The 19,952-nt window shown below is 39.5% G+C and overlaps 1 protein-coding gene across 1 annotated transcript; it reads right to left on the bottom strand.

Moving 5' to 3' along the window:
• Positions 1-2,449: 2,449 nt before the first annotated feature.
• Positions 2,450-18,810, bottom strand: LOC148165012 (V-set domain-containing T-cell activation inhibitor 1-like). Its single transcript, XM_088022926.1, has 5 exons — positions 18,759-18,810; positions 14,257-14,661; positions 13,020-13,304; positions 6,498-6,566; positions 2,450-2,649 (listed from the first exon to the last, which is right to left on the bottom strand). Exons 1-5 carry the CDS (start codon positions 18,808-18,810, stop codon positions 2,450-2,452), a joined length of 1,011 nt encoding a protein of 336 aa, XP_087879052.1.
• Positions 18,811-19,952: the final 1,142 nt, after the last annotated feature.

Genomic DNA, 19,952 nt, shown 5'->3' with positions numbered 1-19,952 from the left:
ACAGAGTCAGGATTCAAAGCTGGGTCCTCTCATACTCATTCTACCTTGCTGCAATGTTTCCCTTTATTTTAAAAACCATCACATCAATGTGAATCATTAATTCCTAATTAGTGTTCTCTATTATGTAATTGCTGAGCACATATAAGTAATTCATAAGTTCATTTAGTTCTAATAACTGTCTGCACATCCTTTCAGTTTGTTGTTTGTTTGTTTAAGCGGACACGTGAGTGCGGTCCAGGCCAGGCCTCTGAAGTTCCTGTAAATGTGATCCCCAGTCCAACTTGGTCTCCCCAGAGATGATACAGCCAAGAGTCATGCCAGCCATTGTGGGTCCCTCACAACCTCCAGCACACATCTCAAAATTTTGGCCTGGTGAAAACTTACCTTCAGAATGCAGATGTCAATCTCCTTGGTGTGCCTGCTTCCTGTGACATTCTACACAGAGGTTTTAGAAGCAGATATACATCTTATCTCCACTGAAATTATTTTATCACCCCAATCCACTGATTCAAGAAAATTGGGCTGTGAGCCAATTAATGTCTGGTTCTTAGACAGTTTTCTGTGTTGGCTCTTCTCTTACGTGCTTTTTCCTCCTCTCTCCCATAACCTAATCTTGACTCCTACAAGGCCCAGGACAGATATCATCCTCCAACCCATACCACTTCCAAAAGAACAAAGGGGGAGAATCTGTGCAAAGAGCATAGCGAGAGGAGAGATTTGAAGGTGAGGTTCAGGAATAAAAAAGACTGAAATCAACTGGGCAAGTTAGAGAATTTCAAGAGTTAGTCTCACTTTCTTTGACTTTCCAAGATTTCCATAGCCTTTGCCCAGTAATACCCAGAGAAGGCTTTTACAAATATAATGATCCCACCCATAACCAGTTTTAGGAAGATGTCCCTTACTCGGGTCCTGCTTTGTTATCAGCAAAGTGCCCGTGTAATATCATTACCAAACAGGAAAAAGTGGCTTAGAGGAAACCCGCTCTGCCTGAACTCTCCAACAGATTGTCACTGAAGTACCACATCAATGAAACATATACAATATAGACAGCTCATCAGGCTTTTAATCCTTTTTTTTTTTTTTTTGCAGTTAAGATTTTTAAATTCTACTCAGAGCATTTAACATGTGAGAGGCATAAGGTCAAATGAAAGTAAATCTTATAGGGGCACCTAGGTGGCTCAGATGGTTGAGCGTCTGTCTTCAGCTCAGGTCATGATCTCCAGGACCTGGGATCACTGGTGCTGCTTAATGTGGAGTCTGCTTTTCCCTCTCCCTCTGCCTTTCCCCCTGCCCCTGCCCCTGCTCATGCTCTCTCTCTCTCAAATAATTGAGTAAACTCTTAAAAAAAAAAGAAAGAAAATATTATAAATAAAACAGAATTAGAGATAAAGAAACAAGACTTTGACATTTAGGCCTAAGAGAGACAAAATAGGGGAGCTCTATAGTTTCAGTCAACATCCAACACACTGGACCTGTTACCTCCTTAATTTTTCTGTGTATGACAGGTGCCTGGAATAAAAAAGAATATCATCCACAAGAGAAAAACAGGAGCTGGCTAAAGGCAAGGCAGTTTGGTTTTTAGGCAGATGCTACTCAAATCTCTTTATAGTAGTCATATATATGGAGATACTCTCTCCCTGTAAAAAAGAAAGAAAATGTGGTAGGCTAGGGTTTTGTACTAGAGGCAAACCCTGCATTCAGCTACAGTGCATCTCTGAAAGTCTCACAGGAAAGAACAGTTGAGAAAAATGAATTCTCTCTGTCTCTGTTCCCCCTGAGAACAGTAGCGTTCAATCCCCATTCACCATAGCAGTTCTCCTTCATTTGTAAGGCAAAATTCCGATTTACTCACTCATCAATTCAACAATATTGTTTAGGGAACACTTAGAGAAGCAAAAAGAGAAAAGGGAAGTAAATAGGATATTTCCTACCAACTTTCGGGGCAGGGGGGGAACAGAGGTAAAATAGGTGTAGGGCCTTGAAATGGCACGACTGCGTCCGTTAAGTTTGTGGGACTGAGACACATGTAAGAAGAGCTGACGTCATCAGTCAGCAAATCCCAGCACATTTCAGTATCCTCTGGAGGGAACTACTCCCGGGTGGGGTCTGTTTACCTGCCAGTGAGTCCACAGAGGGAGAACAGAGAAGGATGCTCCTGAAGTGACCTGAGGAAAGGAATAAAGGGGTCGCACATTTCCATATTAAGGTTCCAAGTTATCTTGCATCTCTGGAGCCATGATGATAAGACTTGGGAACTGAGAGCTAACACCACCGATTCCAAAAGCCTACTATGTTTAAGGGGCCAGAAAAGAGAGAGATGGTTCCTGCTTGTGAAGGATCATACCTTGAGACAAGATAAATAATAACAAATCCCAGCAGTGTTAAAAGTTTACAAATATAATGTATCTCAGGTGCTGTGGAGAGTGTTTTTTTCCAGGGCACTCACATTTCACTCCTCCTGAGTGTCAGTCACAGTAGAGTCTATGTAGATGAAGTACCCTTGACTTGTAATATGCACAACCGGAGCTACTGCATATGGTTGTCTTGCTTCTCTTTCTCCAGCTTCCATGCCATCACCCACAAGAATCAAAAGGGACTCCCAGAGTTCCACATGCTGCAGATAAGTCTGTTCCACCCTGGCCTCCATTCCTTCATCTCAGAGAGTGAAGAGGGGACCTCAGAACTCTGTGTGTTCCTAACAACACCCTCACCCTCTTTCCTTCCACAACATTCACTGCTTTGCCATCAGGGTCTGTCTTGAGACAAGCATATCTCATCTCATCCTATCTTTTTCCCCATTCATATTTAACACAAGAAGCCCAAGACCCCCAGCATATCCTCACTCTGAGCCCCATGTGGCTCTTAACCTCCTTTTTCTGACCCTATTTCCAACCTATTCCCAAATTCTGAATCCCTTCTACTGTGCCCTCTGGAACTTGCTATCACTCATCAGCAAAGCCCGTCTATTCTCAACTTCTGTTAACATTTCCCTCACCTTCCTGCTCTAACTGAAATCTAGCTTTCCTCTGAGGACACTTCTTCCCTTATAGCCCTTTCAAGTGGTGCTGGTTTTCTTTCTAACATCCTTCATACACATGATGTAAGTGAATTCCTTCTCATTATGGCTTCCAGATCATTCTCTCTCCCTCCTCTCTGCACACTTCTAGCTTAAAATCTCATCCCATTAGACTTTTCTGTTCACTACCCTTCCATGTTACAGTCTTTTACTGTTCCCCACCACCATTCCTTGATTTTAGCTGCTGGTCAGCTAATGTTGCCAAGCTGTCCAACATTACCTCTGTCATAATTCTTAGTATCACTATCTCATGTATGATCAACACATTGACCTTCTTTGGACCTGGACCTTCTTTCCTCCAAGAACCTAGTATTCCATTTTACCTTAGCCACCCTCTCCATGGTTAGAGCTTAGATTTTATCATTAGCAATAACCACAATGACTCTATTATCTCAATTTCAGGCGCTGAAACTCTCCAACCATTACCTTCTATCCTGCTCACTATCTCTAGTACTGGACTTGAAAAATTCTTTGGCTGCCATTAGGACCTAGAACCCAATGATTCTACCACATTCTCACCGTCTTTTCCCTTGCCTCACATCCCTCACCCTTTCTAACCCAGCTTAGATTCCCTGACAGAGTATATCATCACTTGCTAGCACACATCTGTCTTCCTCTGTCATTCCTGCACGGCAAAATCCCAACATCTGGCTAACCCTACTCTCCTCCCTTTCTGTGCCCACACACAAGCAACTGAATGTGGCTAGAGAAAAACATACAACCACGCTAAGTATTCTCACTTTAAATTTACTACCATAAACCTCAAACGTAATTTCAGTGCTGCCCAGGAAGCCCATTATGTTTCTTTATGGTTATTCTCCTCTCCTCTCCTAGATGGCTATTTCATTCTTTCTCCTCACACCTCTAATACCATCAATCTTAGCCTCATATTCAGCTGATAATTTGCCTCCTATTTCACTAAGAAAATTAGAAGCAAGCAGAAGAGAATTTCTACAAGCTCCCACTACTGTGAAAATTCACTTTTCTCATCCGTGCCCAGGTACTCTGCGTTACTCCTTTTACATAATCTTACCTTGACAAACCCTTCTACATGTGCACAGACCCCATCCCTCTGCCTACCAAGAGACATTCTTCAGTAATTCTTCCCCATCTCCTACATCAACTTTACCCTATCCATTTCAACATATCAACATACAAACATGCTGTTATTCCTCTCATCTAATAAAAGAAAAAGTGAAACCCTATAACTTTCTCGGTTAACACACATTTCTCTGCTGCTCCCCTCCGAAGCAAACTATCTTCTGTGTTAGCTCTCCAGTGATCTATTCTTAGTCCTCCAAAGCTACCCATGTTCCTTCTCTCAAAAGACCTATTCTTCGTCCTCCTCTTATTGATTTGTGTGCAGCTTTTGACATAAGTGATCACTTCTTCCTCCCTGAAACATTTCCTTCATTTGGCTTCCAGGTCACAACACATTCCTAGTTTCCCTTCTATTTTATTGTCCTCTCCTTCTCATTTTCCTTTGCTGGTTTCTCTTCATCTCCCTGAACTATACATGTTGGGGGGGGGGGGTCCCAGGGTTCGGTCCCTGGACGCCTACTCTTTTCCATCTTTGACTGCTCCCTTGTAAGCCCATCTAATCTTATTATTTGAAATACCATCTATAGGTTAACAACTCTCAATTGTATGTTTCAGCCTGGACTTCTCTCCAAAACTCCTCCAATTTCATATCCAACCTTCAACTCAACATGGCCTCTCAACTGTCTGAAATGGGCATCTCTAACTTAATACATCCCAAACCAAACTCCAGACTTCCTGATCAGAGTAAATGGTGACCCCACTCTCCCAGTTGCTCAGGGCAAAAAACTAGTCATCACTAACTTCTCTCTTTCCCCACACACCCATCATCTAATCTGTCAGCAAAACCTACCTGCTCTGCCTTCAAAAATATGTACATAACCCATTCTCTCCTCACCACTTCCACTACTACCATCTTGGACAAGTCATCATCTTTTCTTACCTGGATTATTATAACAATCTCCCAACTGGTCACCCTGCTCTCCTCCTTGTCTCTCTTGGATTTTCTCTCAAAACTGGCCAGAAAGATACTTTTAAAATATGTCAGGTCATTTTACTTCTCTGTTGAAAACTTTCCAATAGCTTTCCATCTCTTCTCATAGTATGAACAAAAGTCAAAACGCTTACAATGGCCTACAAAGCACCATGCATTCCAGCCTCCTGTTATCTTTCTAATAGAATCTCTTACACTCTTCTCATATTCTCTCCATTCCAACAAGTAGCCTCCTTGCTGTTCCTAATTCCTCAAATCCACCAGCCCTTGACCATCCCAAGGCCTGGCTCCCTCACCTCCTAAAATTTAGCCTCTCAGTAAGGCTTTCTCTGGACAGCCTATATAGAATCACAACCCTCCTTCCCCCCCTCCTCCACTCTCCTATTTCCAATCTGCTTTCCCTGCTTTATTTTTCTCTATATGGCTCTTCACCATCTGATATACTACATATTTACTTTATATTGAAATGTATACACAGAAAAGTGCATGCAAGTATCCAGCTCAATTAATTTTCACAAACTGAATACAACCATGTAACCAGCACCCAGACCAATGAACAGAATATTACCAACACCTCCAGATACTCCTCATGCTCCCTCTTAGCCACCATTCTCCTTTCACACTCCAAGGGTAAGCATTATTCTAATTTCTAACATCATAGACTAATTTTGCCCATTTTTGTATTTCATATAAGTGGACTCATATAGTGACATACTACATATTTTAATGATCTATTTATTTACTGCCTATTTCACCCCACTACTAGCATGTAAGCTCTCTGCAGTGACTTGGCTGAATGAAAAACTAAACACAGTCTAAACACCATGAGAAGTCAGTTAGCTGAAAGTGACTGCAATAGCCATGTGTTGAAAACTAGCAAGCTATGAGGGTGGAAAAATAGGCAGACGCCAGATCTCAAAGGGCTTTATACAAATAAGTCCACGAAGGGAGTTAGAAAGGAAGAAACGTAAAATATAGGAGTCTTCTAGGCATTTCCAGGACATCAGGCATTTTTAGGTGTTGACATTTAGGGGGACACGAAACAGGGATTTCTTTGAAGTCAGCTTATTAATAACTTTTTGTAGTGTCTCAGAAAAGAGTCTGTGGCCCCCACTGTAATGGCCAAAGACCTCTAACAATTTCTGAATATGTGGGAAAGGCTTAATAGTCTGAGGAATAAGTAACCCCCACTTTTTTTCCCCCTTTAAGGGAAAGGACAACTCAAAATAAGACATTTAAATCTCTGAGTCTGTCTAATTATCCTTGTTTTACTGGAATGGAGCAAGGAGACAGCAGCTCTGCTTTCCTAACCTGCTGCCCATGACTTTGAGGAGATGGCACTCCATCTCATGGGGAGGGATAAGCCAGAGATGCTTTGAGTGTCTTTACCTTCCTTGGGGCTGATGCCCTCTATCAGGGGTTCTTGAATTCGAGAGTGGGTCAGAACCACCTGGAGGCCTGTTAAAACACAAATTGTTAGGCCTACCCCCAGAGTCTTTGATTCAGTAGGTCTTGGGTGGGGCCTGGAAATCTGCATTTCCAACAAGCTCCCAGGTGGTGCCAATGTTGCTGGTCTGGGGCGCTGCTTGAGAACCATCACCCTACTCAATGTTATCCTCCTAAACCAGGTGAGGAGGCCCTCCGCGTGCTCCTGCTGCACCCAATTTCTCTCCATCATAATTCCCTCATCCTGCAGTGTGCACTCATTTAAATCTGTGTCTTCCCCACTAACCTGTCCACAGCACAAAGGGCAGGAACTACTTCAGTCTTGTTTATCTTCGTGGTGCAGTGTCAAAGTCTGGGACCAACAAAGCATTCTACTGATATTTGTTGAATTAATAGATGAATGATTCCAATTGTCTTCCCAAAGACACAGAACAATAGGAGAGGAAGGGGCCTCCAAAGAACATGGTTCCAGCTCCCTCTCTTCTACAGATAAACACAGAAAGCATGAAAGAGTGATAGTTCTTTAGTTTCTTTCTGTTCTTCCAGTGAGGTTTGAAGGCTCCAACCCCACCATCTCTGAGCTTCAGCTTCCCCATCAATTAGATATAGGTTTGCCAGATAAAATACAGGACACTCTGTTAAATTTGAATTTTATTTTATTTTTTTAAGATTTTATTTATTTATTTGAGAGAGAGAGAATGAGAGATAGAGAGCACGCGAGGGAAGAGGGTCAGAGGGAGAAGCAGACTCCCTGCTGAGCAGGGAGCCCAATGTGAGACTCGATCCTGGGACTCCAGGATCATGACCTGAGCCAAAGGCAGTTGCTTAACCAACTGAGCCACCCAGGTGCCCTAAATTTGAATTTTAGATAAATAACAAATAATATTTTGGCCATATGTAGCGATGTTTGTTGTTTATCTAAAATTCAAATTTAAATGGGCATCCTCTATTTTTATTTACTAAATCTGATAAACCTACTTACATGTGGATAATAATATGGCTTACCTCATTTGGTTCCCACAATGATTACATAATCAAATATATGTAAAACCCTAGGACAGCAACTGAAACTAAGAGTTCTATTTAAATATTCACTATTATGTTTATTGTACCCATAGAACACACACTGCACACACACACACACACACACACAGACCTGGCTAGAAATTCAATGCCATTTTTTCATTAAACTACTCTAGTTTTGAAAAACTTTTAAATGATATTTTAAAATCTTGATGTTTTAATTTATGACTATGCCATTTTATTATCTCCTCCATAAATACCATGAAAAACAAGTCAGTATCTATTTTATAAATGTCCTTTAAATAATTAAGGCCAAAATAAAATAATCTCTTAATCTTTTCATCTTAGGGTAAGGTTCTAATTATTTGATCTTTTACTATATGAATCTGTTTCTCTTCTGTGAAGCCTGTATAATTCCTCCATTTTGTATTTTTTCTCTAGTTAGGAAAATACGTATTTGTTATTATAAACTCATAGGAAGGAAAAAATTATTCTTTCTTCATGCATTATTGTCTGAATTTTCCATCATCAATATATATGTAAAATAAAATAAACGTGCTTTTTTTGGAGTTTCCTTTTCTTGTTTTTGTCTTTTTATACTCAATTGTGCCTTATAAGCTTATTTAAACAGATTTTCATGATTTTTATGTTAAATTTTGCCCATTATTAGTCAGTGATTTTATGACTCTGGAGCAAAGCATAAATGACACAATCTATAATCCTACCCTCTTAAAAACAAAATTCTTAATATGTTGAAGTAATAAAAATAAAAACAAGAACATTTTTAATGACAGTAACACCTAACATTTATTGTTAGTGTACTATGCCCAGGAACTATGCTAGGAAATGTAACTTTATTAAATTTTTTAATCCTCATAAGAAATACCATGAAAAAGATACAATTATTATCAATCCTCAATCTTTTCTACTCTGGTTGCTGGATGATTGCTCCACTGAATATTTCTTGCTAAGATCATGAAAGATCTGCAAGCCACTCAGTGAGATAAACATTTTCTGTCTTTATCTGACCTGTCAATACATGTTGCCTTCTCTCCCTCCATGCCTCTGTCCCTCTCTCTTGTCTTCCCTTCTTTCCTCTCTTTCTCTTCCTCATTTTTTTCTCTTCTCTTTCTTCCTTGCAGGAGGATGGGCTTGAGCCATTACACCCTTCAACAATACAACAATAGCAAAATTATACTAAAGTTGACTCCACTTCTCTAAGTGTGTCACATAGCGGTCTTTTTTCTAAGTTCACTTAACCTCAGGGCCTCCACATTTTACTTGACATTTTTTAAAAAGTATACCTTTAAATAAATGGAAAGGTATCATATGTTCATGGGTCAAAATCTTAATACTGTAAAGATGGCAATGCTATCCAAATTAATCTACATATTCATTGCTCTCCCTATCAAAATCTCACCTTGCTTTTGATCAGAAGTTGACATGCTGGTCACGAAATTCATATGGAAAGGCAAGGTTCTACAGAATAGCCAAAACAACTTTGAAAACAAAGAACAAAGTTACGAAAGAAAAAAAAAAAGAGACAAAAAACAAACTCAAATACAGAGAACAAACTGGTGGCTGCCAGAGGGGAGGTGGGTGGGGGGATGGGTAAAAAAATAATAAAAGAACAAAATTGGAGAATTGGCACTTCACATTTTCAAAGCTTATTAAAATATGATGAAATAAGAACTCAATAACAGAATGAAATTTAGGAAATAAAATGTATGTGGAAATTAAACAACATAATCCTAAATAACCAATAGATCAAAGAAGAAATCTCAAGGAAATTAGAAAATATTTTGAGAAGAATGAAAATGAAAGCATAACATACCAAAATGTATGGGATGCAGCTAAGTCAGTGCTCAGAGGGATTTACTACTGTAAATGCCCACATTAAAAAAGAAGAAAGAGAGGCACCTGGGTGGCTCAGTCGGTTAAGCTTCTGACTCTTGATTTTAGCCCAGGTTGTGATCTCACGGCTGTGGGATCGAGCCGAGCATTCAGCTCTAACTCATCAGGGAGTCTGCTTGAGATTCTCTCTCTCTTTCTCTCCTTCTCCCTTCTGTCCCTCTCCCTGCTCGAGTTCTCTCTCTCTCTCAAATAAATAAATCTTTAAAAATATATAAAAATAAAAAAGAGGAAAAATCTTAAATCAATAACCTAACCTTCAACCTTAAGTTACTAGGAAAAGAAAACCAATCTAAACCCAAAGCAAGCAGAAGGAAGGAAATAGTAAAGACTAGAGTGAAATAAATGAAATAAAGCATAGGAAAGCAATAGAGAAAATAAACAAACCCCAAATTGGAAGAATTAAAGAATTAACACCAATCCTTCACAAAGTCTCCTCCACTGAACACAGACAATAAGGGAACACATTTCAACTTATTCCATGAGGCCAGTATTATCCTGATACCAAAACCAAAGACATCACAAGAAAACCACAGACCAATATCTTTTATAAATATAGATGCAAAAATCTTTAATAAAATACCTGCAAACAGAATCCAATAACATATAAAAAGGATTATATACCATGGTTAAATGTGATATATTCCAGGAATACAAAGTTAATTCTATATGCAAAAATCAGTGTAATATACCATATCAACGGAATCAAGGACAAAGATAACCCAATCATCTGAATAGATACAGAAAAAGCATTTGGAAAAATCCTAAATTCATGCATGATAAAAACACTCAGTAAACTGGTAATGTAAGACAACATTTTCAACCTGATAACAGTCCATATACAAAAAATCCACAGCTATCACCACACTTAATAATTAAAAAATGAATGCTTTGTCATTGAGATCAGGAACAAAACAAGAATGTTTACTCTCACTTCTGTTCAGCATTGTACTGGAGGTTCTAGTCAGACCACTTAGACAAGAGAATGAAATTAAGTAATGAAGATTAGAAAGGAAAAAAAAACTATATCCATAGATAACCTGATTTGTATACAGAAAATAGGAAGGAATCCATAAAAATTACTATTACAACTAATAAATAAATTCAACAGGTTGCAAGAATCAAAATCAACAAACAAAAATCAATTGTATTTCTTTACACTAGCAAAGAACATTCCAAATATAAAATTGAGAAAACAACTGCATTTGCAGAGCATCAAAAAGAATAAAATACCTAGGAATAAATTTAACAAAATAAGTACAAAACTTACACACTGAAAACTACAAAACATCATTGAAAGAAATTAAGACTTAAATAAATGGAAAGACATCTATGTTCATACATTAGAAGACAATATTGTTAAGATGGCAGTACTCCAAAAATTATGTATAGATTCAACACAATCCCTATCAAAATCCCAGATGCCTTTTTTGCAGAAACTGAGAAGTCAATCCTAAACTTCATATGGAAATATCAAAAGAAGAATAGCCTAAACAGGGGCACCTGGCTGGCTCAATTGGTGGAGCATGGAACGCTTGATCTCAGGGTCAGGAGTTCAAGCCCCACATTGGGGCCTACTTAAAATAAAATTTAAAAAAAAAACTTGAAAAAAAAAGAGCCAAACGATCTTGAAAAAGAAGAACAAATTTGGAGTACTGACACTTCCCTGCGTCAAAATTTACTAAAAACTATACCAATTCAGACATTTTGGCATGGCATAAGGACAGATACATAGTTCAGTGGAATAGAATTGAGAGTCCAGAAATAACCCCTATATTTATGGTCAGGTGATTTTTTTTTTTAAGATTTTATTTATTTATTTGACAGAGAGAGACACAGTGAGAGAAGGAACACAAGCAGGGGGAGTGGGAGAGGGAGAAGCAGGCTTCCCCCCAAGAAGGGAGTCTGATGTCAGGCTCAATCCCAGGACCCTGGGACCATGACCTGAGCCAAAGGCAGATGCTTAACAACTGAGCCACCCAGGTGCCCCAGTCTGGTGATTTTTGACAAGGAAGTCAAGACAATTCAATGGAGAAAGAATAGCATTTTCAATAAGCGGTCCTGGGAAGACTGAATATCTCCATATAAAAAATTATGTTGGACCCCTATCTCATAACATACACAAAAATTAACTTAAAATGGATCATAGACCTGAATATAGTAGCCAAAATCAGAAGACTCTTAGAAGAAAACACAGCAGTAAATCTTTGTGTTCTTGGATTAGGCAATTATTTCTTAGATATGACATCAAAAGCACAAATGACAATAAAAATAGATGAATTGGACTTTATAAAAATCAGAAACTTCACTGCTTAAAAAGACATCATCAAGAAGTGAAAAGATAACCCACAGAAGGGGAGGAAGTATTTGCAAACCATACATTGGATAAGGGACTGGTATCTAAAATATATAAAGAAGTCTTACAACTTAATAAGATAACTCATTTTTTTCATGGGCAAAGGATTTGAATGGATATTTCTTCAAAGAAGATATACAAATCACCAATAAGCACATGGAAAGATGCTCAACATCATTAGCCATCAGAGAAATACAAATCAAAACCACAATGAGGTATTACTCATATCCATTAGAATGACTAAAATTAAAAAAAAAACAATAATGAATGCTGACAAGGATGTTGAGAAATTGGAACCTTCATCGGTGGGAGTGTAAATGGAGCAGCTACTTTGGAAAACAGCCTGGCAATTCCTCAAAAGGTTAAAAATACTTACCATATGATCCAGCAATTCCACTCCTAGGTATAAACCAAGATAAATGAAAACATATATTCACACAAAAATTTGTACACCAATGTTCATAGCAGCATCATTCATTGTAGCCAACAGATAGAAACAACCCAAATTTCCATCAGCTGATTAATGGATAAGTAGAATATGGTATAGCCATACAATGGAATATTATTCAGCAATAAAAATAAATGAAGTACCAGTACATGCTACAACATGATGAACCTTGAAAACATGCTGAATGAAAGATGTCAGTTACCACATATTGTATGATTCCATTTACATGAAAGGTCCAAATAGGCAAATCTATATCATCAGAAAGTTGGTTAGTGTTTGCCTATGACTAGGGGACATGGTGATAGGAATGGAGAGTGACTGATGATAGATATGGGGTTTCTTTTTAGGGTAATGAAAATGTTCTAAAATTAGATGGTGGTGATGGATGAACAACTGTGAATATACTAAAACAATGAATTGTACATTTTAAATGGGTAAATTTTATGGCATGTGAGTTATATTTTATAAAAATGTTTAAAAAGATTTTTTAAAGTATAGCTTTTTTGGACTATAAAGATAATATATGTTCATTACAGAATGTTACATAAGACAGACAAGTACAGAGAAGAAAATAAAAATGGTCTATAATCCTGTCTTGCAGAAAAAACAAGTAATTGTTACTACTACTTCTTCTTCTTCTTCTTCTTCTTCTTCTTCTTATTATTATTATTATTATTATTATTATACTTCCTTTGTGGTGAAATACACCCTGCTTTCACTCACTTACTTGGGTATTTGTGGATGATTCTGAAGGGCTTGTTGTTCACATCTGTCTCTGTTACGCAGCAGACATATTTCTCATTTAACTTGACAGGGTATTTCAGGACAGACAGCACCCTGTGGAAGCCATTCATCTGCTCCTCCAGGACCTCCACGGTACTGTGGTTGCTCAGGTCCCTCTCTGTTGGGTCAAACCAGATCACATTGGGCATGAGGTCCCAGCCCTTAGAGATGAACATTGCCACGTCCTCATCATCAATCCTATCAAACTGCACCTGGGGCATTTCAAAGTCTGGTTGGAAAATTTAACAAAATAATTAGTTCCTTTTTTATTTCAGCCTCAGGAGGATCAAGCTAGCAGAAATCTTGCTCTGAGATTTTACATTACTCCTTCTGGAGGCAACAGATCTTGAGGTTCACCATAGTTAAATTTTTGATTTAGGCACTGAGAGAAAATCACAATACACATTTGCTCCTGTCCTGAGGTCTCACCTACCACTGCTGTATTTACCTGTGGAATCATGCCCTCTTCTCGGCTTCATTGCAGATTCTCAGCTGACCTCAGACACCCTGCTGAGAATTACAGAAGATAACAAATGGTTCTCACCACCAGCTTCCCATCTCTTCCAGCTCTTTCTCCAGAGGGATTCTGCCATGCCTCCCTCTACCCGCAGATCTCTGGTGGGGAGAAGACCCCTCTCCATGTAATCCCTAGAAGGGTGAGCATTCCTGGGGCATTATGGAGATCCATTGGTCCAATCCCATGTCTTAACAGTGAGAAAATGAAGCCCAGAAAAGCTAAACGAGTTGTCAGAGTCATCCAGAATTAGAACTTGGGCCTCCTAATTCCCAGTGTTGGGCTATTTTCACTAAACCACATTTCATATCTCAGGGTTTTCACAGAGGAGAATTATGTTATGTAACATTTTGGGTTTTCAGTGTTATAATTGGTTTGGTGAGTCTGGAATAAGGCCATTGCGTTGTTGGGGTGGTTTTTGTATATGTATTCTGTTTGAATGAATGGGTAATATAGACAGGTGCAGATATAGCAACTTTGGTCCAGAGCGGTATTTTCAGCTAAGATGAACTGACAGTGCACATACCTGATCTCATGATGGATATGAAAAGAGCCTATAATAACTTGAGAAGAGAAAAACTGAGAACACCAGAAGAGGAAACTTAAAATGTATCCCTATAAACAGAGACAGAGCTTGAAACCAAGTTAATCCAATAAATTCCATTACCTTCTACTATTAGCTTAATTGTACTTTTGCCTCTTTCGTTTGGTGTGATGGCTGAGCCCTTGTAGATGGCTTCATCCATGAAATCCACATTTCTTAGTAAAAGTGCTAGAGTCCCCTCAGAAATTTCAGCCCAATCCACAGAGACTCTTCCCTCATACAAGGAGTTCTGATCCTCTAGTTGGTCAGTGTTATTACGACACTGGTAAACCAACTTGGGGAAAACTTCAAAAAAATCATAGTACCTGAGAAAGTGGTCATATGCCTTATCATCTTCTACCTCATATTCCTCTTTGATGTCTTCTCTTTCCCAAGAAAACTCAAGATTTTCTATGCCGTCCACAAAGGAGAAATGGCAGGAGAGGGTAACATCAGGGGAAGGGTGGGCCCGTAACTCTTCTGGAGACACTGAGAATCTCAAAGAAGAAATGAAGTTAGTAAAATATTTATAAAGGCCAGTGGATGCTGTATCAGGTAGGCTTTAATAACTGATAAAACAAATCATCCTAGCTATTTCAAGCAGTAAAGAATTTAGTACAGAGAATTAGACGCTTACAAAATCATTGGAACGCTGGAGGAACGAGCCCAAAGTAGGGCATAGAAGGTAAGACTTGCAGTGTGCGTGTTCTGCCCTTCCTCACATTATGCTGGGCTCAGGACAGCACTTCAGAGCTGGTCTGCCAGTGGAGCTGCTGTCTCTGCCACATCAGGAAGCTGGCAAATCAGGAAGTCATCACTGCAAATAGTGACTCCAGAGCCAAACTGCACCTGCTAGATTCACACTGGCAAAAGAAAGTGCATGCATGTTGCATGCACTATCACCGTTCTCCCCACTTAAATGCAGTTTAATGCTTGAGCAAATGTATCTGGCAGAGTTTAATTCATCACCAGAACCCAAACTGCAAAGCAATCTTGGAAGTGTAGTTTTTTACTCTCTAGTTTCAGCCAGCCAGGAAGGCAAATCAGAAAGGCAGAAACAGATTTTTGGTAAGTCGGTCTATTCTACCTGCCACAAATACATACTGGTTTGGGCAGAGTATTCATGAGTAGGAGCTGAGGGCTCTGAGGAATAAGCCATGCACTCGGTATTATTCATGGAATCATGACACGGAATACATTCCTGATATGTTAGAGCTGGACGAAGTCTTAGAGATCATCTGACTCAATCTTTTCAAAACCATTTTTTTCTAAAGCCCTCCTCAGAAGTTGTCACTGACAGCCAGGGGAAGACCAAATCAGTGAGACCTCCACTCCTTCACCAACTCAATCAGAACCATCCCTAATTTACTTTATAAAGGAGGATAGAGGATAGTGTTTGATATAATGAGGTGAGATGAAATGAAGAAAAAAATAGGTGAAGCACCAGGGGAAAATCCAAATGGTGAAAGTTCATAGGCAAGGAAGCTTCCAAGCCATCTACCCAGCAAAAAGCAGCCAGAGAGATATGCGGTAGAGTACATTCCAGCTGAACAACAGATGCAATCTGCTCATTCATCAGTAGCAATCATGTGGCTCTTGGTGGGGCTGGGCACAGACTGTCCCCAGAGTGCAGAGACCATATCTTAACCATCCTGTTTCACCAGTAGCTAGCACAGGACTTGACGCAGTTAAAAAAATATCCAGTGTGATTTTATGTGCAAATGTGACTGGGTCACAGGGGTGCCCAGGTATTTGGTCAAATATTATTCTAGGCATGTCTTGGAAGGTATTTTTGGATGAGGTCAGTATATGAATAGGTAAACTAAGTTGACGGCCCTCTCTAATGTAGGTGGGCCTCAACCAATCAGTCAAAGGCCTGAATGGAACAAAAAGGCTGACCCTCCCTTGAGTAATAGGGAAATGCAGTCTGGCTGTTTGAGCTGGACTTCAAACTGAAACATAGGCTCCTTTTGGGTCTTAAGCCTTCAGACTTGGACTGGAACTATACCATCACTTTCTTGGGTCTCCAGCTTACCTACTGCAGAGATCCTGGGACTTCTCACCTCCATAATCACATGATCTCTTCATATAGATTTTGTTTGTTCTGTTGCTCTGAGAATTCTGACTAATACATCAGGTGATATTTAAGTGTTTACAATGCATCAGACATATTCTAAGAGATTTTCTTGAATTTAATTCATTTAATTTGTACACTAACACAGAGGTAGTTACTATTATTATCCCCAATTTACTACTGAGAAAACCAAGGCACAGTGGGGTGAAGTAAGTTGTTCAGGGACACACAGCTAGTAAGTGATAGAGTTATGATTCAAACCCAAGCAGTCTGGCTCCACAGCCTTCCGTCTGAACTGTGTTCTTCTAACTGTAGACACTCGTCCTAAACTTGAGGAATGAATCGACTAATTTAATAAATGAATGAATATAAAGCAAGACAGATGAGAATGGAAAAAGAAGGCAAGGAGAAACAACCTGTATAACCTTTACAAGGATGGATATACATATAAAACATGAAATGTTTTCTTGCTCAAATTGTTATTTCTCTGATGTGGTTACAATCAAGAATCAGTGGATTATAGTTATTAAAAAATTCCCGTCTGAAGATTTGTAAATCTAAGTTCTAGGGGTTTCTTTGTTCTGTTTTGTTTTTTATTTGTTCGTTTGTTTTTTAGGAAGCTCCACGCCCATCGCAGAGCCCAACGTGGGGCTCAAACTCACGACCCTGAGATCAAGACCTGAGCTGAGATCAAGAGTCAGATGCTTAACCGACTGAGCCACCCAGGCACCACCTACATTCTAGTTCTAAGCCCCCTTTACTAGTCATTTGGCAATGGGCAAGTCACTTATTCTGAGTTACAGTTTCCTAGTGTATAATTATGATAAAAATACCTGCCTTGGGGCTATTACAAAATACCGTGGGATCTCAGGGGCTGTTTTTATATGACATGGCTCAGTAATTTTCCAGAGAGACAGAAAGAGTGGACCAGATGGGTGGATACCTTAGTAAGCTGCCCCTCTTCCCAATCTCTCATAAAAATATGTAGCTTACTCATGAGAGGTCCTTAATTCTAGCTTCTCAGGTTATACTCAGGAGCTCTTGCTGCAGCTGAACCCCTTCTGGTCCCAAAGGAAAGGGTCTCAGACTCAGGAATCTCAAGACTCTAGCCAAAGAACCATGAAACACAATCTACTAATGATGTAATTGGTAATATAAAAGCCAACTTCTGACTGATGTGTCTGCAGATGGTGCTACTTAAATCTGAATCACTCTTTTGTCTATTTCAATCTGTTATTTGTAGACCATTGTATCTTTAGCTTCGCAATGCCTGAGAACCTGGGCAAAAGCTCAGCAAACAGCTAATAATGTGAGAAGACACTTTCAAAACTGTAGAAAGGTACTATGTCTAAAGCACTTGCTATAGTACCTAGTACACAGTATTAGGCTAACAATATTGTTATAAAATGTAAGATATTATTAGAACTAATACACCTTTCTCTTTCTCACCTACATACACACTCATTCTTTTATCTGGTTGGGTTTTTCTTGGCTGTGAGTGGATTGCCTCCCTACACACAAACACACAGTAACCAAGCATCAAAAGAAAAGAGCCAGTAAATGTAATCTGGATGGACCAGGTCTTGCACTAACTCTGAATAGATCTCTGGAGCTTGAGGATGTCTTCAAGCTGCTGCTACCTTTGGCAGAACTGCTGCAGGTTCCTAAGAGATGGCCTATGCCTGAAAACTGTAAATATGTTTGATCACTTTGTGAAGTAGTTATATTGTAGGTTTTGGACATATGTGCTCCTATAAAGCATTTTTGCATAGATACTTTTGGTTAGTTGAATTATATTAACAGTTTCAACATCTGTACATTGTCCATCCCAATATTTCTAAAGAATTGAGAACGAAGAATTATAAAAACCCTGTGTTGACTGCCCATCCAGATTTTTCAGGACAGGCCTGATTTCAAATATTCTGTGATACTATACCCTAAATCAACACTTGTCAGAGTCACTTGAATTGGGGAGGAATATCTAGATATTTTTGTTTTGGTTAGAGAAGTTCAAATCATAGGTGTGAATAACTGTAATTATCTAACATGAACTCAAATGGACAAACCAAATTGGGAGGGAGGGTTCTCATTTAAAAAAAATAAACAACACTTTTTGGGGCACCTGGGTGTGTCAGTCAGTTAAGTGTCTGCCTTCAGCTCAGGTCATGATCCCAGGGTCCTTAGACTGAGCCCCACGTCAGGGTTCCCTGCTCAGCGGGGAGCCTGCTTCTCCCTCTCCCCCTGCTCGTCCTCTATCTCTATCTCTCTCTGAAATAAATAAAATCTTTAAAAAAATGTTTTACAATTTGTACCCGTTAGATTTTCCCATCTGTCCTTCAACATTACCTATGAAACAAATATAGCATTGTCATTCCCATTTAATGAAAAGACTGAGGTTCAGAAAGATTAAATCATTTGCTTGGTTTTTTAAAATCTCCAAATCACTATTTTCCTCACTATTCTCAACGTTGTTTCAGAAATACCCTCAAAGTTTTTTTGAAAAGTGACTCACCTGCATCATGAACTAGCAGCAGTAGGTTGACAATCACCGAAAAGAAAGACATTCTGATAAAAAGGAAGGTAGAAAATTTGTCTCAGCCTAGAAAGAGTATGGGCCAGCATAACCCAGCCACGCCCTGCTGGGCCTGAGGAAGGCCTCACAGGCACCCCCTCCAGGCTGCACACCCACCACACGTACTGTCAGCAAACAGGCTGCTGCACCTCAGTATTCTATGTGGGATGCCCACTGAATCCAGGTCACTCAGGCTGATACTATGCATATTTGTCAGATTTGCTATAGGAACCTGGAAATCTATTTCTATAATGTGCAAGTCTGTCTCTCTAGGTGAGTCACATTTGAATTCGTTTGGATCAGAGTCAGCCCCAAGATGATGTTTGAGGGGTCAGGGACAGCTTCCCAATTGTTGCTGACCTTCTGGATGTTGCCAGGGGAAAGTCAGCAGTGGAGGAAGTATAACAGTAGATATGCAGGTGTGTCTGGGAAGTTATGGAGTGATGCTTCCCAAACAGAGAAAAGTAACCAAGAGACAGTACTAAACCAGTCTGCCAAGCCAGGGCTGTACTTTAATTGGGATGGAATTAACAGGCCTAGGGCAGCTCTGCAAGAGGAAGGAGAAAGGGCTCAGGGAGCACTCAGTCCCTCTGAGAAGCCCTGAAACAAATACACATCTCCATATGGGTGAACTCAATCTTATTCACTGGCTGGATCCAGTCTCCCTCTCTGGTCTCATCTCTCAAGATTCCCCCAGAGTCCAAGTTCCACCAGTACCATCCCTAAGTCTTGGTGCTAACCCAACCCTCCTCACTTGGCACATCCCCCATCATCACCACCCTCACCTGCCCCTCCCCAGACCCATTTATCATTCAAAACTCTCCCAAGTAGCACTTCTTCCCAAAGTCCTCCCTGATCCCAGTCTGGTTCATCATTCCCCCTTCTATATTTTGAACATACTTTTGTCATTGCATAGATCACATTGTATAGCAATTATTTCTGTACATGTTCTTTTGTCCCTTACTATGTTGGAGAAAGAAAGAAAGGTAATATAATCATACCTTTCAGCATACTATCCTTCCTCCTCTTCTTCCTATAATCTATTAAGGAGAAAAAAATCTACCACAGTCCTCCAGGTCTATGATACACCATACTAATAGCAACTATACATCGAATGCCTATGAATGACAAATT

This window comes from Eumetopias jubatus, unplaced genomic scaffold, assembly GCF_037043125.1.
Source record: "Eumetopias jubatus isolate StellerSeaLion01/CBP00866 unplaced genomic scaffold, mEumJub1_p1.0 scaffold_1, whole genome shotgun sequence".
In the NCBI taxonomy this organism is placed as follows: Eukaryota; Metazoa; Chordata; class Mammalia; order Carnivora; family Otariidae; genus Eumetopias; species Eumetopias jubatus.
Note: the sequence above shows the minus strand (reverse complement) of the source record. Positions and strands in the feature narration are given on the sequence as shown.

Excerpts from the sequence above, each read along its gene's own strand:
- LOC148165012 (XM_088022926.1), bottom strand. The coding sequence starts at position 18,810 with ATGTCTTTCTTTTCGGTGATTGTCAACCTACTGCTGCTAGTTCATGAT. Across the intron at positions 13,305-14,256 it reads AATTAAGCTAATAGTAGAAG|ACTTTGAAATGCCCCAGGTG; the intron begins GTAATGGAATTT and ends TTTTCCAACCAG. Across the intron at positions 2,650-6,497 it reads GGGCATCAGCCCCAAGGAAG|GAATGGAGGCCAGGGTGGAA; the intron begins GTAAAGACACTC and ends TCTGAGATGAAG.